Here is a 15,240-nt window from a genome sequence, read left to right on the forward strand (position 1 = left end):
AGTGGATTTCTCACCAGAATCCTTGCAAGCCAGGAGGGAGTAGGGAAATATATTTAAAGTGCTGAAAGAAGAAAACTGCCAAGCAAGAATACTAAGCCCAGCAAAGCTGTCCTTCAGGAATGAAGGAGAGATAAAGATATTCCCAGACAACAAAAGCTAAAGGAGTTGATCACCACTATACCTGGCATACAAGAAAGGGGAGTTATATTTGAAATGGAAGGATGCTAAGTAACAGCATGAAAACATATGAAAGTATAAAACGCACAGTTAAAATTAAGTATATAGTCAAATCCAAAGTACTTTAATACTGTAATGGTGGTATGTAGATCGCCTTTAAATCTAGTGTAAAAGTTAAAAGACAGGTGCCTGGCTGACTCAGTCAGTAGAACATGCAACTCTTAATCTCAGGGTCGTGAGTTCAAATTCCATGTTGGGCATGGAACTTTTAAAAGAAAGCTAAAAAACAAAACTATTAAAAATGGCTATAGCTACAATGATTTGCCAAAGGGTGCACAGCATAAAAATATGTAAAATGTGCCATCAATAGCATAAAATGTAGAATAAAAATGCAATTGCAATTAAAGTTATGTTGTTATCTGCTTAAAATAGACTGCTATAAGATGTTTTATGTAAGCCTAATGGTAGCCGCAAAGCAAAAACCTATAGTTCGTACACAAAAGATAAAGCTAGGGGAATCAAAGCATACCACTATGGAAAATCATCAGTTCACAATGGGAGACGATCAAAGAAGGAGAAAAGAACAAAGGAAATACAAAAATCCATAAAACAATAAGATAGCATTTGTTAAGTCCTTACCTATTGATGATTACCTGAAATGTAAATGGGTTAAATTCTCCAATCAAAAGGCATAAAGTAGCTGAATGGATAAAAGTGAAAGAACAAGACTCAACTATATGCTGCCTATAGGAGATTCACTTCAGTTTTAAGGACACATTGACTGAGATTGCCAGAGGGCAGGGGTTAAGGGAATAGGTGAAATAAGTGAAAGAAATTAAGAAGTACAAACTTCCAGTTATAAAATAAGTAAGTCATGGAGATGAAAAGTACAGTTTAGGGAATATAGTCAATAACATTATAACTATACTTATCATGGTGAGCGTTTTGTAATGTATATAATTAGTGCATCACTTTGTTGTACACCTGAAACGAATACAATTTTACATGCCAACTATACATCAATTAAAAATTAAACAGCACAGGGCACCTGGGTGGTGCAGTCAGTTAAGCATCCAACTCTTGGTTTCAGCTTGGGTCGTGATCTCAGGGTCATGAGATCAAGCCCCACATTGGTCTCTGTGCTCATTACAGCGTCTGCTTAAGTTCCTCTCTCCTACTCCCTCAGGCCCTTCCCCCCACATTCAAGCACTCTCTCCCTCTCTCTCAATTAAATAAGTAAATCTTTTTAAAAATGAAAAATCACAAAAAATAAAAAATAAAAAAATAAAAGTGAAAAATCACAAAGAATAAAAAATGAAAAAATAAAAATGACAAATGACAAAAAATAAAAAAATAAAAATGAAAAATCAGGTTTTCGGAGATGCCACCCAAGAGAAAGAGCGGTTCTGGGAAAGGGGGGAAAGGGGGAGCCGCCTCCAGGAGTGACAGTTCTGACAAGAAGGCCCAGGGTCCCAAAGGTGATGGTAATACAATAAAGGTCAGACACATTCTGTGTGAAAAACATAGAAAAATCATGGAAGCCATGGAAAAGTTAAAGTCTGGAATGAGATTCAATGAAGTGGCCACACAGTATAGTGAAGATAAAGCCAGGCAAGGGGGCGACTTGGGTTGGATGACCAGAGGTTCCATGGTGGGACCATTTCAAGAAGCAGCATTTGCCTTGCCTGTAAGTGGGCTGGATAAGCCTGTGTTTACCGACCCTCCAATTAGGACAAAATTTGGATATCATATTATTATGGTTGAATGGAGAAAATAAAATGGTATGAAAGACCGGAAAAAAATGAAAAATCACAAGTGTTTGCCAAAGTTAGGGACATGTCAGGCAATGTGACTGGCCCCAGGCTGTGGACTAGGGGGCCAGAAGGAGATCTCTTCCACAATGCAGGACTGAGATGGGTCCCTTAGGGCCGAGCAGCTGGCTACAGAGCTGCAGATAGAGATGATGGTGATATGTACAACAGAATGACCAATGCCTACCATTGGAAGTGTGTGCCTCTCCACTAAAAGAAAGCAGAGCTGTCCAAGGGTGAGTCTGTGTGCCTGGGCTGCTGTGTCTCCAAGTACCTGGACATCCATGAGTGGATAAGCAAAAAGTTGACAGAGTTGTCTGTGCAGGATGAAGAGCTGATGAAGAGGGTGCAGCAGAGCTCTGGACCTGTGTAAGACCCCAGATGGTATACACTCCAAGGTGCACCCACCCCTTTCCCACTCATCTAGTAAAAGTGCCCCCATTGGGCATCATGTGTGAAAAAAAAACTAAAAGCACAGGTAGGCTGATAGTGAAGGGATGGAAAAAGATATTCCATGTAAGTGGAAACTGAAAGAGAGCAGGGGTAGCTATACTTAGACAAAATAGGCATTAAGTCAAAAACTAACAAAAGACAAAGACAAAGAAGGTCATTATATAATGATTAAAGGGTCAATTAATCAAGAGGATATAATAGTTGTAGATGTATATGCACCTAACATTGGAGCACCTAAATATAGTAAGGAAATACTGGTGGATTTTAAGGGGAGAATAGACAAAAATACAATAGTAGGGGAATTCAATGCCCCACTTTCAACAATGGCCAGATCATCCAGATGGAAAATCAATAAGGAAATATTGGACTTGCAATATACTTCATACTAAATGGACCTGATAGACATATACAGAACATTCTATCCAACAGCAGCAGAATCTATACACCTTCTCCTATGTAATGGAACATTCTCTAAGATAGAGCATATGTTGGGCCACGAAACAAGCCTCAACAATTTGAAGATAGAAAGTATACCAGGTATCTTTTTCTGACCACAATGGCATGAAACTAGAAATCAATAACAGGAGGAAACTTGGAAAAATCACAGATTTGTAGAAATGAAACAACACAACCTTGAACAACCAATGGATCAGAGAAGAAATCAAAAAGGGAAATAAAAATATATCTTGAGGCAACCAAAAATGGAAACACAACATAGCAAATCTTCTAGGAGGCAGCAAAAGCAGTTCTAAGAGGGAAATTTATAGCAATCAATGCCCATTATGAGAAAAAATAAAGATCTCAGGCAACCTAATTTTACACCTCGAAGAACCAGAAAACGAAGAACAAACTAGGCCTATGACTGTGGTCGTGGATGCTTGGCTCAGGTGGGGGGTAGGGAAGGGCACTGCTGATGAGGTCAGGAGAATGAGCAGCTGGGGTGGCGGGAGAGTTGTCACCACAGACATTGAAATCCCCCATCAGACGAACAAAGCCAGAGAGTCAGGACCCACAGTCTTCAATAAATGTTGGGAAGTGACCAAGAAGTTGATTGATGAATGGAAAATGGCAGGGTAGAGACTAATAGTTTGAAACAGCAATTAACAGCTAGAAAAAAAAAATCCTGCCTCCAGGCCCAGCGTACTCACTGGAGAGGCTTCAGAGGAAGCAGATTCCTCCAGTTTCCGGTTCCCCCAGGCCTGTGAGACACAGTCCTAACCCCTTAGCATGAATCCACCACAGTGCCTTTCACAATCTGGTCCTAAACCCACCTTTTCAGCCCATTTCTTCTACCCATCCTCTCAGGGCATGTTTTAATCTACACAATCAGTTATTTAACAATTATCTAGGGGCTCCTGTGAGGCTCAGTCGATTAAAGAGTCTGACTCTTAATTTTGGCTCAAGTCATGATCTCAGGGTTGTGCTTCAGCTTCTCTCTCTCTCTCTCTCCTTCCCCCCTCCCCCCTCAAAAAACAATTATTATCTAACCCTTTTGAGATAGAAATTTATTAACTGACACCTGTCTACATGGGGTGGTGCTTAAATGATTTTTAACAGTACTTGACAGAATATTATTGCTTTTGAAAGGTGACACCAGGACAGCCCAGGTGGCTCAGCGGTTTAGTGCTGCCTTCAGCCCAGGGCATGATCCTGGGGACCCAGGATCAAGTCCCACGTCAGGTTCCTTGCATGGAGCCTGCTTCTCCCTCTGCTTGTGTCTCTGCCTCTCTCTCTCTCTCTCTCTGTCTCACTCTCTCCATCTCTCTCTCTGTGTGTCTCTCATGAATGAATAAATAAAATCTTAAAAAAAAAAAAGAAAGGTGACACCAAATCAAGCATATAGATAGATGTTTAAAAGACCTTAAAGTCAAGGAAACCCAAAGGCTGGGCACACTTACAGAGGAGCCTTCCCCACTCTCCCAAAACCCTGCTGATCCATCAGTCAACTGATTAGGGAGCAATAACTGAGCACCTACAAAAAGGCTAGTGTGTTGTGTTTAGGTGCTGTATGAGTTGCAGGAAAATAATGAGACATAGTCCACACTTCCATAGAACTTACGGTCTCCTCGGAATAAAGTGCTGCACACCTGAAACAGTTCACAGATGATATGCAATTGTCAGGGACTGGGCTGCAGGAGTTAAGAGGAAGGAAAAAGCATTCAAACAGAAGACAAAACTTATGCCCACAGAGCAATACTACATATAATAACAACAACCATGGCAATAATGGTGTCATTTGTTGAGTGTTTTTCAGGTGCCAGGCACAGTGCTAAGTAAGAATTTTACCTGCTTTTTCTCATGCATTTCTCACAACAGCCCTGTGAGATGGTTACTATTTTTTTTTAAGATTTTATTTATTTATTCACGAGAGACACGGAGAGAGAGAGGCAAAGCCACAGGAGGAGGGAGAAGCAGGCTCCATGCAGGGAGCCCGACGTGGGACTCGATCCCGGGTCTCCAGGATCAGGCCCCGGGCTGAAGGCAGTGCTAAACCACTGAGCCACCTGGGCCTCCATGTTATTGCTAAAGAACCTGATGGTCAAGTAGTTTGAGTGACCTGCCCGAAGTAACAAAACTGTGGGACCCCAGAGCCTATGTTCCTCACGCCTCCCTGTCCTTAGGAGCTGCCCAGCCACACCTGGTTAAGCAGCTACAAGAAATAATACTAATAGCCACCATTTATTGAGTGCCTAGATTATCTTTAAGCATCCTTTAAGGTAGGTTATTAGTTTTCTAGGGCTGCTGTAACAAAGTGCCACAACTAGGTGACTTAAACAACAGAAATGTATTATCTCACAGTTTTAGAGGCTAGAAGCCCAAGATCAAGGTGATGGTAGGGTTGGTCCCTTCTGGGAGCTGTGGCAGAGAATCTGTCCTATGCCCATCTCTTAGCTTCTCGAGGTTTGCGGACAGTGTTTAGCATTCCTTGGCTCGTAGATGCAGTATCCCAATCTCCGCCTTCATCTTCGCATGGTATTCTCCTTCTGTGTGTGTCTCTGTCTCCCAATTTCTCCTTTTTCTAAGGACATCAGTCATATTATAGGGCCCACCCTAATGACCTCATTTTAACTTGATCATCTCCAAAAACCCTATTTCTAAATGAGGACACATCCATCAGAGCTGAGTTTCAGGACTTCAACATGAATTTTGGAGTAACACAACTCAACACATAACAGCAGGCACCATTATTTCCATTTTACAAATGCCCAAAGCAGTTAACCTGTCCAATGCCTCACAGCTGCTAAGTGCTAGAGCTAAGGATCCAAACCTAAGTCAACCTAGCTCAAAACCTTTGTTCTGACCCCCCCTTTAAATCTGATCTGGAAACTTCTCCACTTAAAATCTTCCTTTCTAGGGAGAAAATGAGTGGGAAAGATCAGAGAGGGATACAGAACATGAGAGACCCCTAACTCTGGGAAGCGAACAAGGGGTAGTGGAAGGGGAGGTGGGCGGGGGGACGGGTTGACTGGGTGACGGGCACTGAGGGGGGCACTTGACGGGATGAGCACTGGGTGTTATGCTATATGTTGGCAAATCGAACTCCAATAAAAAAATACACACAAAAAAAAAGAATCTAAAAAAATAAAATGAAATCTTCCTTTCTTCTGCAAGGCTAAGCCTAACCTATCAGTAGCCCCAGGCCAGGGCTCTGGGATTGGCTTCCATGTTCTCTTCTGGAAAATCCATTCCTACCCAGTCCATGGTAATAGCTGCGCTTCTGCCTTCTTCCAAGACCACTTCCTACATTAGACTCAAGTTTTAGTAGTGATGTTGGTCACTGTCCTAAGTACTTTCACAGACCATGTCTCATTTAACCCCATAAATTAACCCTGCGAGATTATATAGAAGTGTCTCCATTTGCCAGATGAAAAAACTGAGACTCAGAGTGGTTCTATCACTTGCCCAATTTTACACAGTTCCTAAATGACATTGCTGTGACTTGCACACAAGCCTGTCATGCTCTAAACAAAGCCAATGCTCACTTCGTCATGCTGTCCTGCCCTAGTGCGCTGGGCCTTTCGGGCCTGGGAACATGCTTCCTAGGACTTTCTCTTAGGTCCCAGCCTGGACACTGGAGCCCTGCTGCCCACTATCAGCCTACCCTGGTGCCCACGCTCTGCCCATTGGAGTACACTGTCACCTAGAGTTATTCCCACAAGGACATAGTAGTTCCACCTCCTGGGCCCTCCCAGGTAGTCTTGTTCCATCGCAGTCCACCTGTCTCCACTGGCCATGTCTCATCATATGACATAGCTGAGCCAATGTCTTGTCTACGACCACGTCACGTGAACAGAGGTGTTGCTCCAACCCTTGCTGCCATCCTTGGCTGCCTCTGCAAAAGCGGGAGGCAAGAGAAGCTGGAGCTGGGTCAGTCAGCATGCTGCCCAGAAAGAGCCCGTCTGCCCTACCCCAGAATTGCCAAGTGCTGGACCTAAGCCAAAGGGGGGATTTTCTGGGACAGCATTCAAAAACAAGTTCAGTGCCAGCAGGGAGGAGACCAGTTTAGGGAACTAAAGTAAGTGGGGGTGAGCCTCCAGAATTGCTGAGCACGAGGCATCAGATAGAAAGGGCTGGAAGAGACAGAAGAGAAGAGAGGCTGCGTGAGGAGGCCAATATAAAACCAGAGATGAAAGAATGTAGAGAAAGGGCTGGCAAGTTCTGTTTGAGGTCCGAAGCCCAACAACTTTGAGTTCTCCATGGGAGCTTCATGTGATCTCACCAAATGGAACAGATCTATCAGAGCAACGGGACAACCTGAGTCCATCCCCAGAACTCGCCCAGGCTTCGAGCATATTCCTTGTGCCCAGATGGGCTGTGGGCTCCCCAAGAACATTTTTGTGCCCTGCAGCCTCAAGACACCAGTTTCTGACATCTGGCCTTAGTACAAGATACAAGGGTCCTCTTAGAACAGGCACAGTGTTTTTCATGTGAGGACATCATGAGCCTGGAGAGCTTGGGATCCTTGGATCTGCCACCGGACATTCCCTTGGTGTGGATTTTGGCAGGAGGGATCTGTACTGGGCAACAGTCCAGCGCACACAGTGCTGGCCAAAGTCCTGGTTCCTTGACCTGGCCCACTGCCCTCCTTGGCTATCAGACAAGGTTCGCAGAGCGCACAGACATCTGTGCCCATTGGAACAGCTAGGAAGCTGCAGGGTCTGGAGACACAAGAGGGTCCCTTTTGTCTCCCTCTGTCCTCACCGATGGCCTATGTCTTTTCCCAGGATGGCAGCTAGAGGACTGGCCTCTGACCAGAGGAATACAAAGCTACTCTTAAAGGGGTGGCCCAGTTGTTGGGAGCAAACACACAGGTGCACGTGTGGGCTCTGACCCTCAGCCACGCTCCTAGATGAGGCAAGGGCTGTGAGCCAGGCCAAGGTAGCCATGTCTACATTTTGGAAGACATGACGACTTGGGTCCCAACCCTGTGTCACTGCTAAGATGTGAGCTCCAGCAAGCATGCCCTTCTAACCACTTCCACTGAATCTTTAGCACGATCCAGTGCAACTTGCACGTGGCGTTCACCTGTTGGTATGCCCACCCACATCGGGAGTTCCCAAGTATCTTTGAACCCTCCCCCTTACAGTCATCTCATCTGCCTTCTCCTTCCCTTGGACAGCTCTCTCTCCCGCAACCACACCACTCCTCGCTCTCTCCATTCTTCTCTCCACTTTCCTAACCCCATCCTATCTCCCAACACACACACACACACACACACACACACACACACACACACACACACACAGTTTGTCACGAGACCAGTGCAGTTGGGCCATCCCTTCTGAGAGCTATTTCTATTCCTCAGTGCCCTCTGTCCCGGAGTGTGGCTATGACCCTATAGTTCTGTGCCTTCCCATCCCAAGTATGCTGGATACTTGGGATATGTAGGATATAATATCCTGTCTCTTAGCCAATCATGGATTCAGCCCTGGAGTAAGGGAAGCGACCTTCAGATGGGTAGGATGCTTGGCCTGCCCACGTGCCTCACGATGACTCGTGCAGTCAACAGGGCAGCTTGGGTTGGTACCTTTGACAGAGGATGAAACTGGCCTGAGAGAGAGGTTAAAGGGTTTGTCTACACAATTAGCGACAGAAGTAGATATCAAGCCCTGATCTGGAGTTTCTCTTCTCTACGGTCACACTACATTGCTTCTCCAAAGACAACACCAACAAAAGTGTGGCCCAAGGACTTGGTGGCAGCTCCCAAACTGTTTGTTGCTGGTCCACGACAAGATAAGGAGCTTGTGCCAGAATGTAAATCAAGGCACTGCTTGCTTCATCACAACAGTCTTGCTAGGAAAATAAAAATCGGCTAAACTCAACAGTATCTTAACGATGCGGTCGAATTTACATTGGCGCAGACTCTCTAAGTCAAGGCCACCCCCATGCCCAGCAGCCCCAGTGCCAAGGGCCATCCAGCGTGAGGCTGGACCTGTTGCAGAACTGGGCTTCGGCCCATGTGTAAGGGGAGTGGGTGGCCACAGGTGGCATGGTCGTGGAATGATCGCAGCCCTTCTGGGGCCAAAATGACCCTCCGCAGCCCCAACTTGGCCCAAACTCAAGCCTGGAGATCAGGGCTACTCAAACAGCCAGTCTGCAAAGGCTTTTGTTGCCTTTGTTTACCAAGTTTCCTCCCCTGTAACCCAGCTGTGCCAGTCCTGGGCCTGCGGACCCTGGAGCCCATCCCTAGCTTTTTGCGTGCATCATCATCATCGTTGAATGTGGAGGGGCTGAGGGAGCGGGGGTGGGGGAGGACTGACCCCTGCAGGGTGTTTCCCAGAGTGACCTCCCCCTCGGTCCACCCTGGAGAGGGAGCTGCTGGAGACAGAGAGGAAAGAGGAAGGGAGAAGCCGGGGAGTTTCTTCCACCTTCTTCTCCGTGTCCCACTTGGGGTGGCCAACTTGCCCCAGTTTGTCCAGGCCTCTCCTGGTTCTAGCACTGAAACTCCCACGTGTCAGGAAACCTGGCAGTTTGGGGAGACCCAGGAGGGTGGCTCCCCCCATCCCTGCTTTAAGTGGATTCTTCTGCAGGGACTGGGTCACTTCTGCAGCTCCAGCTCCTGCTGGGAAGCTCCCCTCTCGCCTAGTTCCCAAGCGAGTGGCACTTGTGGTCCCAGCTTGCTCTGGGCTCCGGAGCAAAGTGCCCTCCGGGGGTCCCTTCAGCTTCCCGCCACTGCCACTGTCCAGGTTGCTGCTTCATCCTTCCTGGTTTCTCAGCTCTGCCCTCAACTCGGTCACCAATTTCTTCTATCATCAGTTCCCACGGCTGCTTGCACTTCCAGCAGTTTCTGTTTTCCTGCTTAAGACCCTGAGCGATGCAATGGGGACAAGAGTACGGACTCTACAGTGTTATCATGAGGATGAAATTAGTTAAATAAACCACTTTAGTGTAGCGCCTGGCACATGGTAATTGCTTGTTAAATGTGAGCCGCGTGGTGTGAAATAACATTTACGCGCACTTGCCATGTGCCAGGCGCCCCGCTAATCACTTTACGCCCATTGTCTTACTTAAGCCCCGTCGCCCTTCTACCTGGGTTAACATGTCCTTGAATTCATTGCTTAGTAAACCTGTTTGTATTTCACACCTAGCAATCCCCAGGCTCTCCCGAGTCGCCCCCCTTTCCAACACCCAACCGTGATCGTTGATTTAGTGAGCACTCTCTCAGGCTCTCACGGCACAAAGAGAGATGGGACAGTAACTTGCACTTGGTGGGCAGCCTCTTGGAGGTGACGGCTGGGTGCACCAGCTGATTTGTCCCAGTAGGGGGGAGGGGACAGGGCCACCTCAGTGAGAGCAGCAGTGGGACAGAGTAGGCCCGTCTGGGTTTGGATCTAGCTTCTGTAGGGCCACCTACCATAAGGAAGAAAGTCATTTTTAAACCCTCTCTGCCTCAGTTTCCTCACATGGCAAGAGTACTGTCTTCCCAGTACCTAGCCCATAGGGGCTGTTTGGAGGATTAAGTGAGTTAATGTTTTTAAAGCGCTTAAGGGGGCAGCCTGGGTGGCTCAGCGGTTCAGCGCTGCCTTCAGCCCAGGGCGTGATCCTGGAGATGCAGGGTCGAGTCCCACGTCGGGCTCCCTGCATGGAGCTTCTCCCTCTGCCTGTGTCTCTGCCTCTTTCCCTCTGGATCTCTCAGGAATAAATAAATAAAATATTTTTTTAAATAAAGCACTTAGGGCAGTGGCTGGTGTGCACTAAATACTATGCGTTCGTTAAGTAAGAACCAAGTCAATGAGGTGAGCCCCTTGTAGGCCGGAATCTACAGAAGGGTGTCCCTTGAAGGCTTCACGAGGAAGGTGACATTGGAACTGAATCTTGAAGAAATAGCAGAGGTTTTCTGGGTACAGGAGAAAGCACCTAAATCACAGGAAAAGTAGGCACACAGGCACGGAGTGGTGAAAGGGGCCTGGTGCGTGTGAGGAGCGATGAGAAGTGAGTAGCTGGAGTTTGGTGGTAAGAGAGGAGGCTTGGGATTTATTTGGGGATACGTGGGGCCAGGCCCTGAGTGACATGCTAAGGAATTTGGGTTTTATTCTGAGGAAGGGATGAGGCGGCAAGTAGAAGTCTTTTATGTTGGAGAGGGTGAAATGATCAGCTTTGTTTTGTGGGTATGTCACTCTCATGCCGGTATAAGCTTCCAGCTGAAAAACCCAGTGCAGGGGTCATAATAGATATTTATATATATACCAAGTAACCCCAAATTGGAAACAACCCAAATGTCCAACGGCAGAATGGATAAATAGTGTGGTATATTCGTACGATACAGCACTGTACACTATACAGCACTGACCGAGAATGAATTACTGCTATAGGCGAAGAACACAGATGAATCTCCTAAGTTTAATGTTGAGCCGAAGAACCCAGACACAGAAGGGTGAATCCTGTATTTTTTTAAAATTTTAAAAAATTTTTTTTCTTTGTGAATCCTGTATTATTCCATTTGTATAAAGTTCAAAAACAAGCGACACTTATCTATGCTGTTAGAGGTCAGGATAGCGGTTTACTTGAGGGACAAGCAGCGACACAGAGGGGACCCCAAGCAGGGTTTCGGGGCTGCTGGCGGTGCTCTGTGTCTTGAACTTGACCTGGGTGCTCGAGCCGCGTGCCCACACATTTCACGATCAAGCTCAAGACACAGAATACTTGTATACGAAAGCAACAACAACCACCTTTTTGGTGATGTATGACATACATACAGAAAAATTTCATTCAGCCCTGCAGAGATCCAACTGACCTCTGACCATACTGGGATACAGGGAGCCGTGAACATGGGTGTCCATACAAAGCTACCACCCCTAAGAGAGACGGGCCCTCTTTTAAGTGTTGCCAGATGACCCCAATATTATGCCTCTGGATGCATTCAGGTGCAAATGGCTGGTCCGTATCACCCTCATGTGTTCCTGCAGACCAAATTTCAAACACTTTAAACACTGCAGTAAGAAGAGACAGGAGGAACCAGGATTTGGGGTGAAAGTCAAGGGACACTTTAGCCTCGTCTGTAACGGTTCACATTTTTACACGGAGAGCGCCTTCTGGCATTCCTTGTATATTTACACTTAACCAGAAAAAAGGCACAGGTCAGCCTTGTCATCACACGCCGATGGAGACTGCCGGATAATACTTCATTAGGATTGAAAATCGCTGGATCTGGATTCTTATCATTGCTAATTAATGGCTTGCGTTTCTATAGTGCCCTGTTGACTGACCCCTACAACACCAGAGGTAGATGGGTGGTGTCGGGAACAACATGCAGATGAGGAAACTGAGGATCCTGGAAGTTACATGAGCGGCCCCTGGTCAAACAACCAGTTGGTAGAAAACCAGGATCGTCATCATAGTCCAAGCCTTTGTTTTCTCCTGCATGGACACCTACGATAGCTTACTAGTTGTTTCCCAGGACTTCCTATGCTCCCTAGTAAGTTGTCCACCCCGAAACCAGAGTGATCTTTTAAGAATGCCATGTCACCCCTTGGCTCAATAAACTCTTCACTGGCTTTTCAGGGATCGTAGGGTAAGGACTCAAATCACCAGCAGTGCTTACCAGGCCCATCATTGCTGGGCCCCACACGCATACCTCTCCAGCCCCATCACGGTGTGAGCTGGCCCCATCTCATACCATGTTCCTCTTTGTTCTTTATGCTCCAGTGTCCAGTCCCTGAAACCTGCCATACCCCCTGCGACCACAGGGCCTTGGCATGTGCTGTTCCCTTTGATGTGGATGCTCTTTCCTTCCCCTCTTCTATCTTCTGCTCATCCTTGAGATCCCAATCGATGATTGCTTCTTCACAGAATCCTGTATTGACCTCCCTGGGTGAGTTAAATCCTCCCATGACAGCCTCTTAGCGAGCCGTCGGCTCGTACTTTGATAGGCCTCACCACAGCTGTGATTTGCTACTTTTTTCCATTGTCTCTCCCACTAGAACGGAGGTTCTGTGAAGGTAGGAATCTTGTTGACCCCTCTTCCCCTTAGCTCCGTGCCTGGCACACCGTAAGCTCTAGGTTGATAGCTAGTGAGTCCCTGTAGGAGTTAGTTATATTGATTAACACCGGATAGATTAATTCTATCATGGAGTCTACACCCGAGTTCCAGCAAGTCCCACTGCTCTGTGAGCCTCAGTTTCACCGTTTGTACCATGAAAAAGCTGAACCAGCTGATCTCTGAAGTCTTCCAGTGCTAGATTATCCTCAAAGTGAGAGTCAGGAAACTAGCCTCCCTGTTTTCTCTTTTGAAGCTGGCTACAGAAATGAGATGAAAACTTCTCAAACATGTGACTTCGGCCTGGGTCACTTTCTATGCCTTCAACAGACACCTGGTGATGAGTGGACTTACCCAGTTAAGGAGCCCCATTCTCCCTGTTTCCCTTCAGAGTTATTGCAGTTTGAAGCTATGTTAGTCTTTTCAAGGAAAAAAGTAATTCCAAGAGACTTAACAAGTGACTGCCAGTGAACTTGAAAGGCAATTTTTGGAAAACAAAAGGCCATTTTTTGAAGAATTGTAGCAATTAAAAATAGGGGTGCCTGGGTGGTTCAGTTGGTTAAAGTGACTGACTCTTGATTTCGGTGCAGGTCATGATCTCAGGGTCATGAGATTCAGGAGCAGGTTGGGGGTCAGGCTTGTCCTGGATGTGGAGCCTGCTTAAGATTCTCTCGGTCTCCTTCGCCCTCTGCCTCTCCCACTCTCGCACATGGCTTTTATTCCTTCTCTCTCTGTTTTTTTAAAAAAAGGAAGAAATCAAAATATAATTAGTAGTAATTGAAGACAGTATCATCTAAAGGTTTAGAGAACAAGCATTGGCTTCAGACAAGCCTTGGCTCTGCTGAGTTCTTACTGGCTGTGTGACCTTGGACGGGTTACTGGAATCTGCTGATTTTCCCCAACCTAATGGAAAACGGAGACAATAGTGGAACCCATCCCAGAGGATGGTTGTAAGGCTCGAAGGACAGGATATACTTAATCACATAGTTAAGTGCCTGGCACACTTTTCAACAGAGTGTGGCTACTCTAATCATAATTACTGCATGATAATACCTAAAAAGTTTCTTCAGTTCAGGCTATGAAGACAACTGGCAAAAGCATGGTAGTATTGCATGTTCGGGAGGGGGAGGTGGGGGGATCATTTCTTGTTCGGAGCCCAAAGATTCTACTATTTAAATATTAAAGAGATTAACTGAGGAAGTACATGGCAGGGGTTAGGAGCAAGCTTTTTAGCCCCTCTGATCCTTGGCTTCCTTGTTAGTACAAGAGGCCCTAATCATATGACCAGGTTGTTGTAAATTCTTTTTTTTTTTTTTAAGGATTTTATTTATTCATGAGAGACACAGGCAGAGGGAGAAGCGGGCTCCATGCAGAGAGCCCGATGTGGGAATCGGGACTCGATTCCAGGTCTCCAGGATCATATCCTGGGTCGAAGGCAGGCGCTAAACCGCTGAGCCACCCAGGCTGCCCCACGGGTTGCTGTAAATTAAGGTCAAATGTCATCATGCCTGTCAAGCGCTCGGCGTGACCTGGCACGTCGTAGTAAGCGCTCAATAAACGGGAGCCGCTGTCACCGCACTTATGGTTACTGTTGTTGTCATTGTCGTTGTCATTGAGCTAGAGCCTTCGCAGCCCTTGGTGACCAGTTAGAGCTGCTGGTGGTGCATCCTCCACACCGGTCCTCAGCGCTTCTGTGTCAAGGCAACTTCTGGGCCATTTAAAACACAAAGGCGAGGCGAGCCCCCCCGCCCCCCCGCCGCCCCCGAAGCGCCCCGGATTTTCAAAGGGAAGGCCGGTGCTTGGAGGAAGCTGGGATGCCCGGGCATCCGGGGTGGCTCGTGGGGCGGCCCGCGCCGCGCGGCCCCCGCGGCCCCCACGAGCTCGCGGGGGGCGCGGGCGGCTCGCGGGGCGGCGGGCCCGGGCCCTGGAGGTGTTCCCAGGTGCCCGAGCCTCGCGGCGTTTCAAGTGCTGGCTGCGGAGCTTGAAAAGGGCCCGCCGCTGGGCCGGGCGTTTTGTGTTTGCCAAACAAAGCATGAAGGGAGAGTGAGCAAAGGGGGCGGGCCGGGCGCCGCACAAAGGCGGGGGGCGGGCCCCGGCCGGGGAAATACAGTTCAGTGGGCCTGAATTGCCAGGCCGTCCCCCCGAAGCCCGGGGCTGGGCGATCACAGGCCGTGCGGGCCTAGCAAAGAGCGCCGGGCGGCATTGATCAGTCCCCAGCGAGGAGCGGGCGAGCGGGAGGCCGCCAAGGGGAGGGGGCGCCCGCGGGGGTCCGCGGGGTCCGGGGCCGGCGGCCGCGGAGCCCACGCTTTCCTTGGAAATGAA

The 15,240-nt window shown here is 47.6% G+C and overlaps 1 protein-coding gene and 1 pseudogene across 1 annotated transcript; both read left to right on the forward strand.

The window, feature by feature from the left end:
• Window positions 1-1,558: 1,558 nt before the first annotated feature.
• On the forward strand, window positions 1,559-1,969 carry LOC121482876 (peptidyl-prolyl cis-trans isomerase NIMA-interacting 4-like). The gene has a single exon (XM_041740877.1). The coding sequence runs from the start codon at window positions 1,559-1,561 to the stop codon at window positions 1,952-1,954; it is 396 nt and encodes a 131-aa protein (XP_041596811.1). The 3' UTR covers window positions 1,955-1,969.
• Window positions 1,970-2,013: 44 nt separating this feature from the next.
• On the forward strand, window positions 2,014-2,456 carry LOC121482685 (annotated as a pseudogene).
• Window positions 2,457-15,240: the final 12,784 nt, after the last annotated feature.

The sequence above is a fragment of the Vulpes lagopus genome, chromosome X (assembly GCF_018345385.1).
Source record: "Vulpes lagopus strain Blue_001 chromosome X, ASM1834538v1, whole genome shotgun sequence".
NCBI lineage: Eukaryota > Metazoa > Chordata > Mammalia > Carnivora > Canidae > Vulpes > Vulpes lagopus.

What these genes read in the sequence shown, in the direction of transcription:
- LOC121482876 (XM_041740877.1), top strand. Translation starts at nt 1,559, where the DNA reads ATGCCACCCAAGAGAAAGAGCGGTTCTGGGAAAGGGGGGAAAGGGGGA.